The following is a 24059-nucleotide window of genomic DNA, read 5'->3' on the forward strand; positions in this document are numbered from 1 at the left end:
TAGAAATATATTAAAATATTATTTTTTTATATTTAAATTTTTTTATATCAGCACATCTAAACGATCTAAATATATAAAAAAATAATTTTATATATAAAAAAAATTTAAAAATATAATTTTAACCGCGTTTCAAATCCATCACTAAAAAATAAAACTCAGGATACACAAAATCATATGGAATGGTAGAATCAACGAAGAAAATGAAACATGGTTTTCTTTTTTAAACACCAATAATTAGGTCTTCACGGGAAGGCAGCATGACCATTTTGGCTAACATTTTAAAAGATGAATTGAGCTGCTTACTTGCTTGTTCAAGCTTGAAAGTCCTCTTAGTTTTACTGTATACACGCAATGAAGTCAAAAGTTGGAAAGCCGTCAAATACTGCTGCTGACCTGCAAATTCTGCTGGTTCTTCCACTTGGAGAGAATTTGTCCCTCTTCTGTAGGGTTTATAAGAACTCGCGTGGAGAATAAAGAATATATCCAAATCATCAAATCAAACACACACACGCACACGTTGTTATCCTTAACTTCCCTAACTGTCATAACCCACGAACGTCTGCAGTTGTAATCAACCGAGTAATTTGAACTCTCCAGTTCATAATAAGAGAGGTATGAGTGAGACTTATAACTGCTACTTTTTTTTTTAATTTGGATCTAATTCTTCTACAGTCCTCGAGGTAGGAGGAGGACGAAACTGCAAAAAAGAAAAGAAAAGAAATTTCCAGTGGAATGAATAATATTTGGAGCCTTCTTGGCCAAACTGGAGATTTGTAAAATTCCGAGTTTTACTTTATTCAAGCTTCCAGAGCTATTTATCCACAATTTGATGGATTGCCTTAGCGTTATTAGTGTGCCGTATAGAAAAGATATGGCCCTTGCCTCCAATTATTTTTCACTTCAATTTTGTTTACCAGATGATTGAGACCATTATTCTGAAAAGAAAAAGAAAAAGAAAAAAAACATCAGAGAGAGATCATTAGAAGAACCTTTATCCCTTAATTATTAACAAAAGCTTGACCCCCTTCCAATAAACTTTGATCACCTTGACTCATTTGTATTGTTAGCTGAAATGGTATAACGATGGTTTTGTCTTTTATATATAAAAGAACTTAAAACTAATTATTAGGAGTATTAAAAACTTAAAACAATGGACAATTTTGTATTTTAACAATAATGTTTACATGATTATCATGTTAGATGAGGGGCAATTTTGGATTTGACTAGGTATATAAATATTTTAAAAAAAACAAAGCACACAGTAAAATGATTAAAATACCCTTAAAAGCCAAACAATTAAAACTGGCCTCAATAGGCTTTTTCATCCTTTCACTATGATTGTTTTTTGTTGTTATCATGTTAGTGGAGGGAAAATTAGGTCTTTTAATAAATAAAAATAATAATAAACAAATAAAAAGTAGTTGGTACGGGTGGGATACCCACCCACGCATGAGAGACGCTCACACCCTTTGGGCAGTGCGGCGCCTCCCAATTGCCAAAAATATCCTTCCACCATGTCATTGGAAGTGTCGCCACATCCTTTTCTTGTTGGTGTGTGCCACTGATGGTGGAGTTTGATAAGAGAAAAATATAATGACTAAGGTCACAGGTTTGAAAAGTTAATATGAATTGATAAAGTTTTTCAAAATGGGCTTTATAATTTTTTTTATTTTTTTTCTATTGAGGTATTCTGATCTCATGATTTGAGCTGGGAGTTTAGAGGGACATCCTAGATTTGCTCAATCCTGATTATCGAGGTTACATATTTGTTATGCTAATTCAGGTTTGCCAAGACTGATTTTTTTAGGTTTTTTTTGCTCCATTTCATCCTGTTGTATTTAATGAGATGTGAATTGAGCTATATTATTTGTATTTTTTAATATATATATATATATATATATATATATATATATATATATATATATTCCTAGGTTATCGTGATCACTTAAAAAACAACCTTGATCCATCTATTGTCATTGCTTATTTGTTTTTATCTTATAATTAAAATAAAACTAACTTATTTGACTTATTCAGGTCTATAACTCAAGTCATGAATTATTATTTTTTTAAAAAAAAAACACACTTACAACACTTGAACATCATTTTTAATTGAAAAAAATAGTCTAGACCTAGAACAAATCAGAGTAACTGATACAAGTTATTACACTAGAATGTTTGAAAAGGAAAAATGATTTGGATGGTCATCTGGTGCTCTAAATTTACTTTCTTGCTCGTAGTTTTGCATGAATTGATGAAAAATTGATTTGTATTTAGCACAAACTAGATAGGTGACTCGCACTACGCTGCGAGCAAAGTCAAAATATTCATAACATAAAAAAATGTCAAAGCCAATCGAGGCTAATATAATTAATACGCAACCCGAGATATGAGATCAAGTTAAACCTGCAGAAAAGAAAAAGGAGAAACAATCACAAAGTTTAAGTCCCAATAGCCTAATGTAAAATGATGTAAAAAAATAAGTTTTTAAAAAATAGTGTTGAAGAAAGAAACCCGGGTCAACTTGGGTTAATTTGACCAACCAACCATCTGCGATATGAGATTAGGATAAAAAAAATTAGACTCTTAAAAGAAGGTCCTAGCAAAAAATACGGAAGGTCAATAACATAAACATTGAAAAAACAATTTAGCTAACCTAGATTAACTTAACAAACTCAAACTTGGGATCACCTCACAGAAAGAAAAATAAAAAAAATGACAAAGTTCAAGGGTCAATAATTTAATGCTAAATGATGCAACTAAAAAGAAAATATTTTTAAAAACAAATTGAAAAAAAATGAGTCAACTCGGGTTAACTCGACTAACCCACCACCCACAATATGACATTGAGATAAAAATAATTTCAAAAGAAGAACCTAGCAACCGAAGCTAAATAAAAAAAAAAGGTTGAAAAAAAAACCAAGATAACATGTGTTAACTTGACTAACCCGCACTCGAGATAACACTATAAGCAAAGAAAGGAAAATCACAAAGCTCAATGATCAATAATGTAATGTAAAAGGATGAAATTGCAAAAAAAAAAATAATTATAAAAAAAACATCGAGAAAAACTCGAGTCAACCCAAGTTAACTCGACTAACCTGTTACTCGGTATATGAAATTAGGATAACCCAACAAAAAAGAAAGTTAAACAAATAACAAAGTTCAAGACCCAATCACTAAAATGTCAAATGATGAATTAAAAAAATCAATTTACAATAATAAAAAAAATTGAACTCAAATAGAACTTGGGTCATGAAATTAGAATTACTTGTAGGAAAACAGATATTAGAAAATGACAAAGTAAAATTCCCAATTAAGATGAGACTTATTAATTTCATTTGGTTTGTGCTAAAAGAATAACAATAAAACTTTAAGAATATATTATTGAAAATAGAAAATAATAAATATTCAACTTAATTATGTTCTAAGTGTTTTAATAAACAAGCACTTGACACTATTATAATTTAAATAAGATATTTAATTATATGTTTTATATAGTACTAGTATTTTGTTTTAGTTTCAATTGCAAATTTTACATTGATTATATAAATGGCATATATATAAATTAAACTTTTAGAATTGCTAGTCTATTTTATCAACAACAGTCATATAAGAGACCACATGGGAACACAATCTTTTTTGTTTATTGCAAAGGGTTTTAAGCAGGCTTACAGAACATAAATAGACGCGCACATGTAAGAAATTTCAGCCTTTTTGGGTACACATACTCTGACTTCGATAGTCTCCTCAAAAAAAAAAAAAAACAAAATCCTCCATTTGTTTTGGTCTTGGGCCGGGCCCACTCTATAACAAGAATAAAAAAAAAAAAGTGGATTAAAAAACATGTACATGCCATGGATACAAAGAAATAACCTTTTCCTCTATTTTGTTTCCAAACTGAAATTAGAATTTATTTTTATTTTTATTTATTTGTCAATATGCAGAAGAAGAAACCGCTGCGATCTTGTAAGAGAAAGGAATAAACCCGTCAGAATTAAATTCACATCTATAGTATTTGGGAATAAAAGACATCGAAACCACATATAATGGCAACGAACGAAATAGTAATGCTTTTAGTGGTTGAAAAAAAAAACATTAAATAATAATGTTTTTCGGGTCCAAATAGTTGACTAATTTATGCATTAATTACGCATCTAACCGCAATCCATGTTTAAAAAAATAATTTTTTATTTTAAAAAAAAACCACATAACAAGTTGAATACACACAAATCATGGGATAATGCTTAATATGATAGACAAAGATAAACAAGACATGATAATTTTTTATAAAGTTGTTTGGTGCATCTTTAGATAGTACAAAAATCATTTTTTATCCTGTCCAAGTTTGTTTTAATAGGGGGAAAAATCCCACTAAAAAGAATAGGACAAGCTTGTTCACTTCCCTGCACAAGAATTAACTCGGTGAAGAAAAATATTTTAGCATTACTAACATTTTTTCTAATAAAAATATTAGTAATGAACTCAAAATATGATGGATATTGAAAAAAAATCTTTTTAAAATATTGATTGTAAACTAGGTCATAACACCGTGATAATCATTTAGAAAGCAAACCAAAATAAATTATGAAATTTAATTTCTAATCAATCTAATACTGAAAAAAAATTAAAAAAATAATATTAAAAAAATTAAAAAATGACAAAAAAAAATGATATGAGTCAACTCAGGTTAACCTGCTAAACCCGCGATCTAAGTTATGAGATCATGATAACCCTATATATATATATATATATATATATATATATATATATATATATATATATATATATATATATATATATATATAAAGCTCAATTTCCAACCAACTAAAAGTTGAAGGTTGAAATAAAAAAAAATCAATTAAAAAATATGACCTACAAAACAATTCAAGTTAACCAGGACTAACATGTTAAACCAACAACATAGGTAATGAGATTAGGATAACTTCATTAAAGCAAATAAAAAAATTATGAAGATCTATTTCTAACAAATCCAATATTAAACGTTAAATTTGAGAGAGAGAAAAAAACTAAGTCCATAAGATTAGAATAACTCCATATAAAGCATATTAAAAGGGGCTACGAAGCTCAATTCACAAAAAATCTATTATTGAATGATATAATTGAAAAATAAATCTAAGAAAATAGAAGAAGAGTGAAGAGTGAAATTAAAAAATAAAAATAAATAAAGGACTAAAAAAATAAACCGAGTCAACTTGGGTCAAATTTCCAAACCTGTGACCAGGGTTAAGAGATTGAGATAACCCCATAGAAAGTAAATCAATTTTCAACCAACTCAATATCAAAGGATGAAAGTTAAAAAAAAATTCAATTAGTAAACGCGAAAAAAAAGGACCCAAACCAACTCAAGTTAACTTGTTAAACTCACAATCTAAATCATGAGATTGAGATAAATTCATAAAAAACAAATAAAAAAATTGTGAAGCTTCATTTCTAATAAATTTAATATTAAATGTTGAAATCGAAAACAAATCTATGAGACCAATATATAAAACAACAGGGAAAAAAACTAAATAAATTTATGAAGCTTAATTATCAAGCAACCTAATATTCAAGGGCGAAATTGAAAAAAAAACTGATTAAAAAAATCAATAAAAAAAAGATCTGAGTCAACTAGAGTTTACCCACTAACCTTACAACACTGAGTATAGAATTAAGATAACCTTATAAAAAAAAAGTGAAAAACAAAAAGCACAAAAACCAATTCCCAATAAATCAAGAGTTGAAGGAAGAATTTGAGGAAAAAAATCAATTTTAAAAAAGAACCTCAAAAAACTAAAGTCAACTCATGTTAACCTTAAAACTTATAACCCTAGTAATGAGTCCGGGACCAACCTCATGAAATGCAAAACTTAAAAAATAACACAATAAAAATCAAAATCAACAAAATATTAAGAGATGAAATTGAAAAAACAATCATAAAAAAATATCCTAAAAAAGTATAAATAAAAAGAATGAGAACTAAATTTGAAATAAAAATAATTTCAAATCAAATGATAAAAGATGAAACAAAAATCAATTAGGAAAAATAAGAAAAAAAATAACAATCAAAAGAATAAAATCAAATTTGATATAAAAATTAAATGAAACCAAATGATGATGGATGAAATTAAAGAAAAAAAATCAATAAAAAAACAAATAGCAATAAAAAAATGAGAATCAAATTTGATACAAAAAATAAATGAAAGAACACCTTTATATTTTGGCACGGAGAAGAAAAAAGTTTACCAGAGCTCAATCACTATTAAAATAATATTTATGTTTATCAAAAGATCAAATTTCTTCCGGACAACTTATTAATAACTAAAAACTAATTTGAAAATATAAAAAAACTTTGGATGTAAACTTAATAATTTTATTTTTTATATTATGTTTTTAAAATGTAAAAATATCAAATTACCCCAATAAGCCTTTTAACAAATTTTACTTATAAAGATAACATAATCTTTATGCTATGCAAATTAAAGATAAAAATACTGAAATTCCCAAGAAAAAAAATACCATATGATCACCGATATCAATTTCATTTTTTTTTTTAATGTTAAAAGGGCAAAACAGTAGTTATCTTATTGCAGTGAATATCTCTAAGCCCGTCAGTTTATTTATTTATTTATTTATTTTTTAAAATAGTTTTTGTGTCCATCCCGTGTTCATCAAACCTGGCGGAGGCTATTAGCCGTCTTTAAACTTGTCTTCAACTAGGCCTCCTCCACCCTTTTAAACTTGTCTTCTCCTTCTCCTATTTAATTTCCTCTTCTTCCCCCTTCCCCCTTCCCTCTTCAAATCAAAATCAAATCTTTCTACACTGGTTATTTCTCTATCACCCTTTTTCTATCAATCTCTCTTCCTCCTTTTAAAACATGACTTCTTCTTCTTCTTGCAAGAGGAAAAAAAATCTCCCCTTAAAATCCATCTTTTAATTTATTATAGCAATTTACAGGCAGCAAACCATGAAATTTCTCTATGCCCCAATCTTACTTTTGTTCGTAATACTCAGTCTACTGTTTCTGCTTCGTGTCCTTTTGTTCAAAACTGGGCTAATTTACATCACCAAAAAATGGTGGAGGTCAATAGAAGATTGTTTCCATGTCTATCAATTCTTCAAAGTCCCTGAATTCAATGAGAACATGCAAAAAAATCATCTTTATTGCGAAGTCTCTATTTATCTCAGCTCTATAGCTTCCATCGAAGACTCTGATTTCATCAATCTATTCACCGGCAAAAAACCCCACGACATCGTCCTTCATCTCGATCCGAACCAGGTAATAGATGATTATTTCCTTGGCGCAAGAGTTTCTTGGATTAACGAGGAGAAAAACGATACCAATCGTTGCAGAACCTTCGTTTTGAAGATCAGAAGAGCCGATAAGCGCAAAATTCTGCGTCCTTATCTGCAGCACATCCACATAACTTCAGACGAGCTCGAGCAAAAGAAGAAAGATGTGAAGCTCTACATAAATATCGACAGTCATGAGCAAAGCAGACAGTGGAGATCCGTTCCGTTCAAACATCCGTCGACGTTCGATACAATTGCAATGGAATCTGATCTCAAGAATAAGTTGAAATCAGATCTTGAGTCGTTCCTCAAAGCCAAACATTACTACCACCGGCTGGGGCGTGCTTGGAAGCGAAGCTACTTGTTGTACGGCCCATCAGGTACTGGAAAATCCAGCTTTGTTGCGGCCATTGCTAATTTTCTTGGCTACGATGTGTATGATATTGATCTTTCAAGGGTTTTAGATGATTCGGATATGAAAATGTTATTGTTACAGACGACATGCAAGTCAGTGATTTTGATTGAAGACCTTGATCGGTTTTTGATGGATAAATCAACGAGGGTCAGCTTGTCAGGTATTTTGAACTTCATGGATGGGGTATTAAATTCTTGCTGTGCAGACGAAAGAATCATGGTTTATACGATGAATTGTAAAGATCATGTTGATCCGGCTATTCTTAGACCCGGTCGGATTGATGTTCATATTCATTTCCCTTTGTGTGATTTCTCTGCTTTCAAAACATTGGCTAATAATTACTTGGGTGTTAAGGATCATAAATTGTTTCCTCAAGTAGAGGAGTTTTTTCAAACCGGGGCCAGTTTGAGCCCAGCTGAGATTGGGGAGCTTATGATTGCCAACAGGAATTCGCCTAGTCGGGCCTTGAAATCGGTCGTTACTGCTTTGCAAACGGACGGTGATGGAAGGGGGTCTTTGAACATTAGAAGACAGTGGACTGATAATTCTTCAAGGAAGTCGACTGAGGATTCAGGGGAACAGCCGGGGGTTTTTTCCAAGGAGGGTGTCAATGCCATGAAGGATATTAGAAAACTGTATGGCTTATTGAGATTGAAAAGTAGAAAAAATTCAGAGTCGTTTGATAGGATGCCGGACAGTAAGGATGGGCAATCATGTGGTTTGTGATGTTTCGGGAACATACAGGAAATTTCATAGCCATGGTGCGGTTCGATGTTTCACATTGATAAGCGGGAAGGGGGCATGAAGAACTTATACAACGAAAAAGCCAGATGTTGATAAGAACATAGCATAGTTTAGAACAGCTGTTTTTTTTTTTAAAAAAAAAAAAAATTCTGGTGTTTGGATGCTTTTGTTCCAATCCAACTAGAATATGATTCTGTCATATTTTTTCACGCCATTTATTTTTACTCTCTCTTAGTTTAGCAGTAGAAGAAGTTGAACTTCATCTTCTCTGCTTCTTCCCTTGATAGTATTTTGGACATGTACATGATGCATTAGCTTGATGATCTGTACTTGATGCTAATTAGAGGACTTTACATGTATGTATATCTGTCCATTTTCCGAATCATTTAGGCAACCTAAAGGAGAATCAACATTCAAGAACAGGTGCTGTGTTAGTATAATATTGAATATTCTATTCGGTAGGCCAAATGGTTAGGTAACCAAGTGTGTAGCATAATCATCATCCACCTGGTTAAGAGAGCAGAAGGCTTAAAAAAGATAAATTTATAATCAATCCACGCGCTCCTGGCTTCAGTCACTGGGCAAAAGATCCTTTTAACTGTGTCTGCAATTAAAAGATAGAACATATATGTCTGGTGGTTTAGAGTCATGCCTCCAACCACACAACCAAGGTTCTGACATGCTAACAACAACAGAATATTAGGTTTGTCCCTTGAATCGAGCAATCTCTGATTAAGAAACATTTCCCCTTTTTTTCTGCAGAAGCAGAACAAAACAATGGATCTGAATTTTGTGTTCCCCAATCTTCTGTAATTTTTCCTGCGATTGTTGGTTGTTTGATGAGGGAGATTTGGAACATGTAGAAGGCATCAGTAGCCAAAAAAAAACCATAAAATTGATGGGATGTAACTAAAGGGTGAAATCAGGAATCTGTATTGGTCTTTTAGCAAAATTGAGCAGAGGCACAAATGACTTAAACTGGGCATGGTATATGAAGTTTCGGAAGTAGGGCTTTTCTTCTATTTCTAGAGCAATGCCAATCTTCTTCTTCTGCCAAAAGCAAAGATGCTCCAACCATTTTCGTACTCTCATCATTGGTGATGATGTGCTTGACCTTGACTAATCACTTGTAAAGTGGTTTTGTACTAGAAAAGTAAAATAATATAAAAAATAAAAACGAAAATATAAAAATAACAAAGAATATTTATTATTTTTTCTAAAAAAAACTTATTCATCAGTTTTATATACATCGCATCTGCTGCTGAATCTAGGACCCATAAACACAACCACCACGGCGGAGGAAACTATATGTTAATTTTATAGTATCTGAAGCCTAGCAATAATGAAAAAGGGACTGCTATCATGTGCTATTATTATAAAAAAAAAAAGAAAAAAGAAAAAAGAAAAGCAGTACTGCAATGGTTCAAGCTGCAATGTCATTAATGTGGAGTTATTCATCGGATTTTCTATATCCAAGAATTTGGCAACATGTCTATCAAAGGTCAGGCTCTGAAGCTGTATGCCAAGTGAAGCCAGATTGTCCTGTGAAGAGGACAGAAAAGTTCAATGGCTCCATATAATTATTGCTGCCATTGTCATACGGACCGAAGCCCCTGTGAACAGCTAACATTTTTTTGCTACCTTGGTCTTGTCCCACTGCCAACAGATGGTGGGTTCCAAAAGTCAGCTGCGCCGATAATGATCCTCGCCAGACGTTACGGCCAATATAATTAAATTGCTAATTATCGTCTCAATTTGATTCCATATAATTAGAAAGTTATTCGATATGCTTTGGGAATTAACAAATTAGAAAATTAGCTGGATTATTTTTAAAAACTTTATCTAACTTTGCCTCAATTACATCCTATACTTTATAAGTTCATCACCCTCGTGCATCCGCGTAAAAAAAAATTAAATTATTTAATAAACTGTCATTATATTTAATTTAATAATTAAAACATGCTTGCTCCTCTTCCACGATAGCCATCTCCACCGCCTCTTCTCCCTTCTTTTTTTCGTCGATCACTACAGCCACCACAACCATCTCACTTCCACCATCTTTCTTATCTCTAGCAAAACATCCACCACTAAAAGTAGAGAAACCACCAATTCCTAAATTGCGAAGAACCACATTACTTCTCAATCTGCACTCCAAACTCAACAAGCAAATCAATGGTGGGGTGATTTGAGATGTTTTTTTTATTAAAATTTTAAATTTTTTATTTTAAATTATTTTTTATATTTTTTGATTCTTTTGATATATTTATATAAAAATTAGTTTTTAAAAATAACAAAATATTATATTAATTTATTTTTAAACAAAAAATATTTTAAAAACCAACAATTACCTCATACTTCAAACACAGCCTGTAACAAACCTCAAAACTTAATTACTGCCTTATAAAGGCATATGATCTTAATAAAAACAAGTCATATCCAAGTACATATGGTAAAACAGCAACAATCCAATCTATCCTCCTCCTGAGGTCACTTCACTCTCACTTCCTTTTGTCGCAGAGCCTTGAGAGAGAGAGAGAACAGCAATTGTAAGCTTAAGGCCCCCTCGCAATTCATGTTGATTGATGCCTGCCTAAAGTTCTTTCGCTCGCTTAAGCCGAATCCTCCGATACGGCTACGCTCCTTCAAGCCTTTGAAACTCTTGAAAACGGCACCGTTCTTCTCTTTTTTTTCTTCCTTGTAACTATAAATTAACACGAACAATAAGGGCGGGCATGAATATAAATACATACAATTTATGATCATTTATTGTCTGTGAGATAATTTCCAATCTTGAATCTATCTCTTGTGATTGCTCTTAATTTATCATTGAATGTAAATTTATTTTCCAATCTATCCTTATAAAAGACTATTTATTGTTTTATTAAATGATTTTCAATTTTTGTATATATTTTAATTACTTTAATAATTAATAATATCATTAATCTAATTATGATAAAGATTAAAAGTAATGAGTCTTCATATATGTTACTGAAGTAATAAGCTTTTCATTAACAAAAAATTGAAAAAAAATGATGGTTTTACTATGTATCACCTCACAAAACACTATTTATTGTAATAATATTTTTTTTCTCTTTATTTGTTTGTTTTTTTCAAGACATTTGATTTATTCAAAATTAAACTTCATGATTTTTTATAATTTTGTAATAACATCCAATCTTTTGACCCGAATTTACAGATAAGAATATAATAATTTAGTACCAAGTTATTGACATCAAACACAAAATTATCATCCAATTATACCATTTTAAACATTTATTCTATTCAACAATTCAAGATTTCAAACTTATTTTCACATTTCAAAAATCTTATCAATATACTCCATATTTACACAAATAATTAATCAAGTGTGTGTATTCAATGAGTTAATTAAATACATGCATTACCGTTTAAAGAAATAAAACAAGCTAAACCATATAATATCCCATAGAATCTTTTCTAAGTTAATTACAATACCTTAGTTTCTAAATTTTTAATTACAGCAAAAAGTAATTTCTTAAAAGCCTCACATAAAATTCTAACTACGTCAAAAAACAAAAAACATCCTAAAGTTAGCTAACAACCTTAGCTACTCAGATGAACCTAAAAATTTATTTAATACATAACATAATTAAATCATATAATAAAATATAATATCATGTAATTTTTAAATAATTTCTAACAAAACACAACGTTATTGAATTCAAAGTTACACCTTACACCATAATTTCCGATTCTAATTCCCACATTCTGCCCTACTGCCTATAACCAAGCATTTATCTCATAACCAGGACTAAACCCTCAACTAGGGTAATAAATCACATAACCCAAAATAGGCATTAGTCCTTGACCAGGACTATCAATTCCCATTGCCCAATCGGACGCTAGTTCCTAAACCAGAACAATTACCTCACATTGTTTAAATTCGAACGCTAAATCCTAAACAATGATAATTAGCTCATACTGTTCAAAATCAGGTGCTAGTTTCTAAACCAGGACAATTAGCTTACACTTGCTATTAAATTGCAAAATTCATAATTCAAAAGAATTGATGATAAATGGTTTTGATTTCTTATAATAAAACAATTCAACTAGTTTAAGGTGTCTACCACCTATCTAGATTCTATACTCAACTAGGAGTTCCTTCTTGCTAAAGAGTGAATATGGCCTCACCTATACCAACAGGTAAATCATATTATTATTAGTATTAGTATTAGTATTAATATTATCATACACTTTCGATTTACTACTCCACCAAACACATACACCCAATTTTCATTGAAAGCCAAAACAATTAAGTGTGTGTGTTAATCTTAGAACGACCACCTTTCATTCTCACGTCACATTCCCAATACAACCAAACAATTGTTTAACTAAATAAAAAAATAAATTTTTTTGATATAACACATACATTAATGATAAATCAAATGACATAATCAATTCGATTGATCAATTCAATTCGACAAATTTATTTCCAATATAACTTATCGACATAACAAATTAACATATCAATTAATTCAACCCAATAATTAATTCTGATAATTCTTATCGACATAATAAATCAACTCAATCAACTCAACAATTTATTTTAATATTTTCCATCAACATAATGATTATTATAATAAATCAATGAATTTAATCAATGTAACACAACTATCAAATTTAACATTTGCAACATAATTAATTAACGAAGTCAATCGATTTAGACTAAAAATCAATATCAATAACAACCATCAATATAATAGGCCAATGAAATTTCATTCATTCATTCATGCAATAATTTCCACCATCAAAAGCATTAATTCATATCAAACACACTCATAACACTTCGCAAGCAACAAATCAATTTCCTCAAACTCTTTATTTTTTCCTATTATGGCAAGCACTAATTTTCTCTAATAACCCATGATATTTTCTTCAATTATCTACTATAAGACATTATTTATAACACAATTTACCTCAATTGCAATAATTTATAACAATATAATATTTTCCTCAAATTTCTCTTCAAGAACCCTAACTAGAAAAATTCAATTTCATGCATAAAATTAGAGTATATTCCATAAAACTCACATCATTGGTTTTAAAATTTCTTACCAAGAATAAAAGTGAGCTTTGAATGTTAGCCTATCGATTCTCTCTCTACAACCTCTAAATTCTCCTTTTAATTCTTGTCTCAGTGATATTAGCAACTTGATTCTTAAACTTGCCAAACTTTCCCCATTGATTTATGATGAAACCCAACCAATTTCAAGAGAGAAAAATGTATAAATTTTTTAACCCTCTCTGTAGCAGTAGTCGGTCGTCATGAGAGAGAAATGATGAAATTTTCTTTTTATATTCCTAGTTTACCCCTTTTTTATGTTCTTAACATCCTTTTGTTGTTTTTGTTGTTTACTTTCATTTCACTTTTAATTATTTTAATCCATTAAAAGTATATATATTAATTTTTAATATTTCTTGTTTCCACGGTAAAGTTTTGCTTTTAAATCGGATCGTGAAAAAATTTTAACCGGGGTTTTTATAGGTTTACTTTCTATGTAGTTATTCCAATCTCATAATACATGTTGCGAATTTAGCAGGCTAACTCAGTTGACTTTGATTTGTTTTTAATTAATATTATTTTTTTACTTCATCATTCAACATTAAGTTGATTAGTAATTATGTTTTATGATTTGTTTTGATTTACTTTCTATAATGTTATTTTGGTTTCATGACACGGGTCATGGGTTTTTTGGATTAACCCGTGTAGACTTCGGTCATTTTATTATGTTCTTTTTTTAGATTGACTTTTTTTTTCATCATTTAATAATGTGTTGATTTGGAATTGAGCTTCATAATTTATTTCGATTTGCTTTCTGTAGAGTTATTCAAGTCTCATAACACGGGCCGCAGGTTTAGTAGGTTAACCCGGGTTGACTCGAGTTGTGTTTTTGATTTATTTTATATGAGATTATCCCAATTTTATAACCTAGATCGTGAGTTTGACAAATTAACACGGGTTGATTCAGGCCATTTTATTTTTGTTAATTTTTAATTGATTTTTCTTTTTAATTTTAATAAAGGTGTTTGTTTTAAAAGTGTTATTTCACTTTTACCGATTAAATGTTTATTTTAATCATATGAAAATCATTAAAAAAAACTAAAAACAATATATAGAAACAGTTATAACACATAAACAAATGATGGCTTCGTGAGTACGATATTTTAAATCCATCAACACAATTCTTAAAACAAACAAGATACATGTGTATATATGTCCACGCGCACGCGCGCGTCTTATTTGGCGGATCTGATTACCGAACCTCGTAACTAACCTCTTCATGATCCAAGTGATGATTATTAGCGATGTGATTAGAGATCACACGAAACGCATGCAACATTCGCCTCTCTTCGATCCATGCGGAAGCATAATATTAACAGCGAATTAGAGGCGTGCAAAGCCTAGAACACGCAAAACAGGAACGCATGGACGCTCGAGATGTGCGAATTATATAATTTTGTCCGAAAGCACGTGCAAATAACACGAAAGGTAACAAAGCCATTATTGCCGAAGCACCTAAAGGAGAGGCAATAATATTATTTTATGGTCTCTCCAAGAGAACTTTCTAGCTCTTGAGTTATAGATGAAGTCTTTTAGTTCATTTGTTGTGATTATAACACCAACCTTAAAAGAATCGAGGTGGGATTCACAATGTTGCTCTCCAGTTTTTTTTTTTTTTTTTTTTTGTGTGACTTTTTTTATTTAATCTAATTTATAATTTTATAAGATAAAATTTTAGATCGTGATAAAAATAAATAAAATTAAAATTAAAAAAAGAGAGACATGATGTAAAACATAAAGAATACATGTGATCAATCTCAGTTTTTAGAATTTTAATTTTAGTTCAAAAACTTATTTTGTTTATTTTTTAATCTCTGAAATTAAAAATGAAGAGAGAAACTTGCTGGAAAAAAATAGAAGTGAGAGTCATTGCTTGCCTACATTTTGGCTACAAAAAATAACGATATTTGTGCTATGAGTTTCTCTTCTTGAGAGGAGCTCAGAGGAGGTGCTGGTTTCCCTTTAAACATGCGAAATGTAGATAGGGGTTCATTTAATTTTTTATTTGATTGAATTCTATTTTTGAGAATGATTTTGGGGTGTTTTGGTTTGATAAATGATTTTTTTTTTAGGTTTATATTGTGTTCAGAGGTTTTCCTAGATTAAACAAGATGAAATTTGGTCCTTTTTTTTGTCCAAGAAACTAGATCCTAATTTTTCGGTCACCTTCGTTGATAAAAAAAAAACCAAGTGATGGCAGGTCATTTGTCACTATAGACGACTTGTCGCCCGCCCTTAAAAAAAAAAACAAATGCAAGCCCACGCTCTTTTTTTTTAAGGCTAGGCGTGTGAGGCTGGCCCATCAACGCTTGATCTATTTTTTTATTTTAATTATTTTTTGAAAAAAAATTAATACCCTCCCTTTTTAATTTATTTTTTTACTTTGCATTAATTTTTTTATTTAAATTTAAATTAATACCTCTCTTTTATCTTTTAAATTTTTTTGTTCACCTTTGTATTCATAGCATTGACATATTTCTCTACTACATTAAAAAACAATTTGAAATTCCCTTATTCAGACTTGAATAAGGGAATAAGGGAAACAAACTTCTATGTATTCTCGTTGCCATTAGGAAACACAAAGGACCAAATTTGATTTGATTTTTTTAGGGGAAAAAAAGTAGGTTTAATGGCGGGTATTCCACCCAAGTCTGCTATAATTTGCAAGCTCGGTTGCTCCGGGGTTTCTTTCTCCTAAGAGACATCTTAGCCCATTGATGCAAACTTTACAAACCTAGCAACCTAACTTAGTAACCATTTATCTAATTTGAAGTCACTCAATTTCGTAGAGCCTTCAACACAGCGGAACCTTTATTCATATCAAATTAGAGAGATCTCAAGTTCTTTACCATAGTTTTGAAACCCGGCCCGGTGGGTCGCCCGGGACCCGGCCGACCCGGAATTGTAACCGGGCTGGGTTGAAGAAAAAATATTAGAAGAAAAACCTGGTGTGACTGGGCAGGTTGACCCGGTCAAAAACATGGTTGCAACCCGTTGACTTTTTTTTGTTTTACTAAAATGACGTCGTTTTGATTTTAAAAATAAAATTTAACCTAGGTGACCCGGTCAAAACCCGGAACCCGGGCTTTGAACCGGACCGGTCTGAAAACTATGATCTCAATGCATTATCAAAGGGTCAAAAACGTTTAAAATTGCAACTTGCATGACCCGAGGGCAAATTCTTTTCGGCCTGGGTCCATTTTGATATGAGAACTTTTTATATTACCATTATATTTATTTTGTAGAAACTGAATTGTTATTTATGAAGGGAGGAAGTCTTAGGGCTTTAAAAATGAAGTAGAGAGGCAAAATAATGTGAAGGAAAATTTCATGGTGATTAAACAGTAACCAAGCAAATAAATATAATGGTAATAAAATACGCGGACTAAGTTTAAACATATTAAATCTCAAGAATTAAAATATTGTTAAAAAAAATTCAAAACCCCCAATTTCACATCGAAGAACTTATCCAATAAAATCCGTTTAACAATGAATTGCATTTCTTTTTTTTCTTTAGCTTGGCAAAATGAAATCCATTTCCACCGTATAAACTAACGGAGAACTCTCGATTCAACCATGGCACGCATCTTAATTTATAACCTATTTGTCACTTTAATATGAAGAAACTACACTTGATAACCATGTAATCATGGTAATACTGGGCAAAACAGTTCAAGTTAACCCATTAAACTCAAGTTTTAAATCACGAGACCGGGATAACCTGGCATAAAAAAAATATCATAAATTTGGATCAAAAAATAGAATTGAAAACCAATAGAACTTTTATAAAAGGATCAAGAATATAAATTACAAGTCAAAAGTATAAGGATAAAATCAAAAAAAAATATATCTATATAACAAATTAGAATCAAATAATGAAATTGAAAATAAACAAAACTTTTATAAAAGAATCAAGAACAAAAATTAAAAATAAAAAGAGTAAGGACTGTAGTTGAAATACAAAAAAAAAGACTAACTTGTAATTTTCAGGAGATGAGAGAGAGAAAAAAAAAACTCACTAGCAATAAACCACCTCACCTTTGTCAACACACATCGCACCATTAAGAAAATAATGTGGCGACGCATCTAAGAACATGATGAAATGATATTTTCTGCCACTAGAAGGGGTGACACACTCCATTTAAAGTGTGCAGATGCCTCCCATACACCAACAACTTTTAGCATTAAAAAATTAATTATTCAACTTTAAAAAGATGAAAATGCCCTTAATGGTCATGAATTTATCAACAACCAAAAAAAAGTGTGAGAAGACCAAAGGACCCTAGACACATGATTTAATTTTTCTATTTATATATAAATGGATTACAAGTCATTTAACTATATTTTTACAAGTAAAAAGACAAAACACACCCCTCTTAGTGAGTTTTAAAAAATCTTGTCTAGAGGGTAATTATATCATTTTATTGTGCTAAAAATACAGCAAAAAAATTTATACTCCCAGTCAAATCTTTAATGACTAATTGATCATGTAAAAAGACCAAAATACCCCCAACATCAAGATGTATTTTTTTTTTGAAAGGAACAATCATAATTATACTATTTGTAATGTACAGCGAATTGTGTGTGCACGCAGTGAATCACCCTTCAACTTCAGCTTCTTTTTTTTTTTTTTCCAACTAATACTAATCCAGAATTCTAACTAATGAAGGAAAAGAAATACCATCCATCCAAATCAATACAAAAAAAATAAAGTAAAATGCAATGGTTATACAAGACAAGTACGGTACTGTTCAAATCTTGGCAAGTTAAGAAAAAGGAAAAACTCGCCACCCTTACCATGGCACCGATCACCACTTTCCAGAGACAACCACAGAATTATGTAAGAGCATGGAGGAGTAAAGTCATACAGCACAAAATTCACTAGAAAATGATCAAATCAACATGAGCAAGCAGATGATTTCTTCACCTCGCTTATCTCCAAATCAGTCCCTGATATACCATCAATCTTAGAACCTTTAAGCGTGATGGCATCAGCAACATTAGAATTTCCATTGCCACACTCCAATGCCTTCTTACAAACCGTATCATAAATTTCCTCCAGCAACCTGAAAAATGCACTGTCCACATTGTCACCACTGAAGGCTGATGTCTCGGAAAAAAATAAGCCCTGATCCTCTGCAAATTCCACCGCGTCTTCTGCTGGAACTGCCCTGAGGTCCACGAGATCAACCTTGTTCCCAATAAGCATGATCACAATTGAGTTATCCGCATGGGCTCGGAGCTCGTCGACCCACCTAACCACATGATCAAATGTCGGTCTCTTGGTGATGTCGTAGAGTAACATGGCCCCCAATGCCCCTCTATAATATGCACTCGTCACTGCTCGGTACCTGCAGATTTTTGTTTTTCAATAAATTGAACTTTATATATCAGAATATGACTGCAAGTTCGGAATATGTTTTAATAGCAGCATCAGTATTTCATTGCTATTCACGAGCCGATATGCAATGGGCCCAACTATTGCCTTCAAGGCACTCATTTCCACAATTATTGTACTCTATTCAATAATTCTAATACGAACATTCCATCAAAAAATTATAAAATAAGGGGAAGATTTCTAAAAAAAAACAAAAACTAAAGAAAGATAATCTCTTCTTTATAATTATAAACATCAATTAGAAGAAGAACTATTATCTTCTGCTAAGCGGGCGCAAGTAGCTATACTTTATAGTCTTTTTTCTTTTATCATGAGCCATAAGTTACAGTCTTGAAACAATTAGATTAGATGTATATATCAGGCGACCAAGAGGGGTCAAGCAAAAAGATACATGTTTGATGTGCATATGAAGAGAGAGAAAAGAAAAAACAGAGAGATGGGAGGCCCCAACCTTTCTTGGCCAGCAGTATCCCAGATCTGAGCCTTGATGACCTTGCCTTTAATGGTGACGGTCCTAGTCTGGAACTCAACACCAATGGTAGACTTTGAATCAAAGCAGAACTCATCCTTGGTAAACCTGGAAAGAATCTGAGTCTTGCCTACTGCAGAGTCACCGATCACCACCACCTTGAACACATAATCTATTCTCTCTGCAGTCTCTTGATGGTTCTGATCACTCTCAGTATCCATCTCTTGGTTCATTTTTTACCACTACTAAAACACAGTTGGGGCAAAAATAAACGGTACTTTATACTGATTCGGTTTATCAGCTGTATGCCAAATATCGTAGGGACACTTTTGAAACTTTGTGATTGGTCGTGGGACTCTAGTCCTGGTGGTAAGTGAAGGACGAGAAAGTGGATAGACAAGAGTCACAAGACAAGACTGTGTTTTCAAAGGTTCGAAATCCTTCACTAAACAGCGAAAAAGGAGTTGTGAAATATGGTCCACACGAGAGGGTTTGTAATTATAATAGCGGTTACGGTTTAAAATAATTTTTGTTTAGAAATATATTAAAATAATTTTTTTATTTTTTAAAAATTATTTTTTACATCAAAACAACTTAAAAATATATATAAAAAATTAATTTTAAGCAGAATAAAATTTAAAATTTAAGGGAACATGGTTTGCACCGCTTTTCCAAACAGAGTCATACCTCTCTTTTAATGCTTTAGATTAGTTATACTAGCGTATTGTCTCAAAGTTAAATTTTTAAAATCCACTGTTATTTTTATTTAATATTAAGAAGGAAATATATTGGATTAATTTAGCTAAATTTTGGATTGATAAGAAAATGTTGTGAGGATAATTTTGAAAAAAACAAACTAGAAACTTAAATTTCAAATTAATTCAATGTAGAAGAATAAAATTAAAAAAATAATTAAAAAACCAAGTAAATTCGCGCCAATGAATCAAACTCTCGATACAAGTCATGTATGTCATCCGATTCAATAAGTTTATTATTTAATAGATTTTATTTAATAGATTTAGATGAAAATAAAGTGCGTGAGAATTTTTTAATGAAATATTTTTTGAAAGAGAAAAACCATGATAGCCGTGTGAGACTCAGATAGCAAAAACAAATAGTTTATAACAAAGGGTGAAACTATATATTTTTTAATTTTTAAGTTAAATAAAAAAATAGATCATGAATAAGAAAGGATGAAATTGTATTTAAAAAAAATAAGAATGAAAAATGCATTAAAAAAACAATAGATTGAATGTTATGGCTTAACTCGTCGAACTTGTGATCTAAGTCATGGAACTAAAATAAGAAGAAAAAAAAAGCCCGGAAGCATGGGCTTTTGGAATGAACAACTCAAGTGTGTGGGCTTTTAAGCCCAAGCCCTCAAGCTTGGACTTTTTTTTCTCTCATTTGAAGGGTTGGACAACTTGTCATCCATTTTTTTTTATTTTTCTTAAAAAAACACGGAGACGACACGTCGTCTTCAAGTTTAAATTTTAGCCACCACTGTGGTGGTTAGGAAATCAGGGCTATGGATTTTAAACTCAACAAACCCATTTTTCAACCCTTTTAAAGCTAAAAATTTGTTCTAAAACATGTAAAAACCAATTTAGCAACTTAATAAACCCAAAAAACAATTCAAATCACATAATCAAGTTGAATAAATTTTCTCATCCTTGACTTAAATCTATTTTTTTAGACAATATCAAGACTAAAAAAAACCACTATAAGACTCCCTTCACTGAATGAAAGTCATTGACACTAATTTTTATCATTTTGGTGGTTGAAATAGGTGTAAATGATGTTTCTTCCTCTTTAAACTTAAATTTAACACTCCTCTTTCTCTTCTCCTGTAAAAAATGACTAAAAAATAAGAAAAATAAATTTTAGTATCAAAATTATATTTTTTAAAATTAAAATGACCGATCGCCTATAAACCCAAAAGGATGAAGGATTAAAATAAATTGTTTGTATGAAATTTGAAGCCACTATCTCTTTAACCAACTATTTTCATTCTGATTCTCTAGCTTTCCATCCAATCCTTACTTCTAAAAAAATACAATTTGGTGCAAGGTTGAGCAAAAGAAAAGCTCAATTGCAAGGAAAAAAATCAAATACAAATTGATTTAAAAAAAAATTAATTATTCCAATCCTCGGTGAGTTATTTGAGAATAAACAGTAAATATACTACAGTATTTTGGCGACACAGCTTAGTGTTCGTTAATTAATAGGTACCGTGCATTATTAATTCACATAGCATGATAGAGAAAATTAATTAGCTAGTGTTGACTGTGGCATTATTAATGGGATTGTGAGCTAGGATTTGTGACTCTAATTACCTGGCTGTCCAGGCAGCTTCCTCGTACATCTCTTGTTTCCCGGAACAATCTCGGGATTGAGCTTCAGCTTTTGTTTTACTTTATTTTAATTTGAAGTGCTCTAAAAAATGCATGCATATCCCCATTGAGAGATGGACTTCAGACCACCGTCTGATGCTGTAATCAAATACCTTAAAGCAGGGATAAGTTAAAAAACAAAAAAACTAATTAAATTGAGAAAATAAAAAAAATTATCAAAAAAAACCGAACCATAAAAAAAACTGATGAAACCGATTAGAATATTTAAAAAAAACTTATGGTTCGGTTTGATTTTGGTTTCATAATGCTAAAATCAATAAACTCTAATCAAATCAAACCGGTTCATATTAAAAGATATATACTATATATTAAAAAAAAATACTTTATATTCTAACCCATTAATCCTAGCAACCACCCCCACTCCTTAGAGTCTATCGCCCTAGCCTTATTCTTTTACATTTAATAACAAGAAAAAAAAAAAAAAACTCGATGCTTTAACCCTGTTGCCTAGCCTCCTTGGCATAATTGTATTCTTCCCAACACTTTCTCCATGTGAAATGGCTCGAATGCACCTCTAGCCCCATTTCTTTTCACTTCTGTCACTGTTATCTTTCTTGGCAAATCATGCAAGAATCAAACACACAAAATAAATCCCTCTTCTTTTTTTGTATCATTCTCCAAACTCAAAAGGTTGGTGGTCATTATATTACCTGTTTTTTAGATGGATATAGGGATTGATTCCACAACTGGACAGATCTAAGCGACTCAAATTTCTTCTTGTGATAGTTGTTGTTGATGCTGCTATTTCTCTTATTTTTCTCATTATTATTTTATGATTATTGTTCTTGATGATCATTATTATTTTTTTCTTGGATATGAAACTCCGACTGTTGTTGTTCAGCAGATGTGGATTGGCTTGGATATGAAACTCCAACTGTTGTTGTTCAGCAGATGTGGATTGGAGGCACTCATTTTACTTGAATTTGACTGCACATTCATCATACACGGTAACCTTGTATAGGTTTTTTCAATTTTTGACATAAAAAACAAACCGAACTGAAACCGGTCGGTTGGAATCGGTTTTGGTTTATTTATTTATTTTTTATAAAATTTTGATTTGATTATTTTTATAAATAAAAACCGAATCGAATCAAATCGAAAATGATCACCCTTACATTAAAGTTTACAAAACTTATGCCCGTCCCCATTTTTGGTTATTTTGTTTTTGTTTTAAATTAGTTTTTTTATATTTTTAGATATTTTAATATATCAATATTAAAAATAACTTTTAAAAATAAACAAAAATATTATTTTAATTTATTTTTAAATTAAAAATATTTTAAAAATTATTATTATTACGATAAAACAAAAAATCTTCCACTACCATAGCTCCCCCTCGTTCATGAAAAAGGCAGCTCCAAGTTTTATTACAGTGCCCATAAATGCACGGGAAACTTCTAATAAAGTTTGCTTTATCCCAGCAACTTCAGTCTTTAAATAGAAAAGGACTCCCAGCTTTATTTGCACCGACAAAATTCTTGGGTGCAGTGACATCCCCAAGGATGAAGTTCGGGATGTCAAATCGAAACCATCTTCAAAGTGAAATGAACAACTCACTGAATCCTCGAAAGACAAAAAAGAAAAGAACATGATGTTCCTCCTGAGAATCACCACAGCGTTCCTTATAAAAGGTAAAAAAAACTGTACGTTTGATTTTTAATGATGAATTTAACTAACCCGACATCATTATGCTACAAAAAGCAAACAGTTAATCATAAACAAGAATATTTAAGATTTGGAAAGGCCACGAACACTGCTCTCTGATCCTGGCTTTGCGCGTAAACAACGATAGTACAATTTCAGATCGCCTGGCGTTGTTGGAACTTGGAACAGATTTCAATGGGCCAAAGGATCTCTGACGGGAGATTTGAAGGCACGATCTGATGGTCATGGATGGGCCAGATTTTTGTATGCTTTATGGCAGAAAAGATGAAATATATGGACCCATGAAATATTTTCCTGAGGCCCGATGGCAGAAAAGATGTTGGAGGCTCGCTGCTGATACTGGTTCATGATGCCCTATGTTCTGGGCGCGCCATGTTTCTCGTCAAAATAAACCTGCAGGGCAAAATCAGATCGATGTTGCCCACCAAAATTGGTAACATTAACCATTAATAAAAATATTAAAACATTTGAGGTGGAAACACAATTCATATGCATAGTGAATCACCTCACATCTTTTTTTTTTTTAATTCATGTTCTTTTTCTTTTTTTGATTGGATTC

General features: G+C 31.2%; 2 protein-coding genes across 2 annotated transcripts; one reads left to right on the forward strand and one right to left on the reverse strand.

Annotated features, from left to right (window-relative positions):
* The first annotated feature begins 6695 nt into the window (after nucleotides 1–6695).
* Nucleotides 6696–8816, forward strand: LOC7497277 (AAA-ATPase At2g46620). Its single transcript, XM_002301388.4, has one exon. It carries the CDS (start codon nucleotides 6969–6971, stop codon nucleotides 8433–8435), a length of 1467 nt encoding a protein of 488 aa, XP_002301424.3. The 5' UTR covers nucleotides 6696–6968; the 3' UTR covers nucleotides 8436–8816.
* A 9446-nt stretch (nucleotides 8817–18262) lies between these two features.
* On the reverse strand, nucleotides 18263–19892 carry LOC7457414 (ras-related protein RABA3). The gene is made up of 2 exons (XM_002302620.4): nucleotides 19404–19892; nucleotides 18263–18905 (listed from the first exon to the last, which is right to left on the reverse strand). Exons 1-2 carry the CDS (start codon nucleotides 19652–19654, stop codon nucleotides 18452–18454), a joined length of 705 nt encoding a protein of 234 aa, XP_002302656.4. The 5' UTR covers nucleotides 19655–19892; the 3' UTR covers nucleotides 18263–18451.
* Nucleotides 19893–24059: the final 4167 nt, after the last annotated feature.

The sequence above is a fragment of the Populus trichocarpa genome, chromosome 2, assembly GCF_000002775.5.
Source record: "Populus trichocarpa isolate Nisqually-1 chromosome 2, P.trichocarpa_v4.1, whole genome shotgun sequence".
Classification (NCBI taxonomy): Eukaryota; Viridiplantae; Streptophyta; class Magnoliopsida; order Malpighiales; family Salicaceae; genus Populus; species Populus trichocarpa.

What these genes read in the sequence shown, in the direction of transcription:
- LOC7497277 (XM_002301388.4), top strand. Translation starts at nt 6,969, where the DNA reads ATGAAATTTCTCTATGCCCCAATCTTACTTTTGTTCGTAATACTCAGT.
- LOC7457414 (XM_002302620.4), bottom strand. Translation starts at nt 19,654, where the DNA reads ATGAACCAAGAGATGGATACTGAGAGTGATCAGAACCATCAAGAGACT. An exon ending in GATACTGCTGGCCAAGAAAG is followed by an intron (nt 18,906 to 19,403) that starts GTTGGGGCCTCC and finishes AAAAATCTGCAG; the next exon opens with GTACCGAGCAGTGACGAGTG.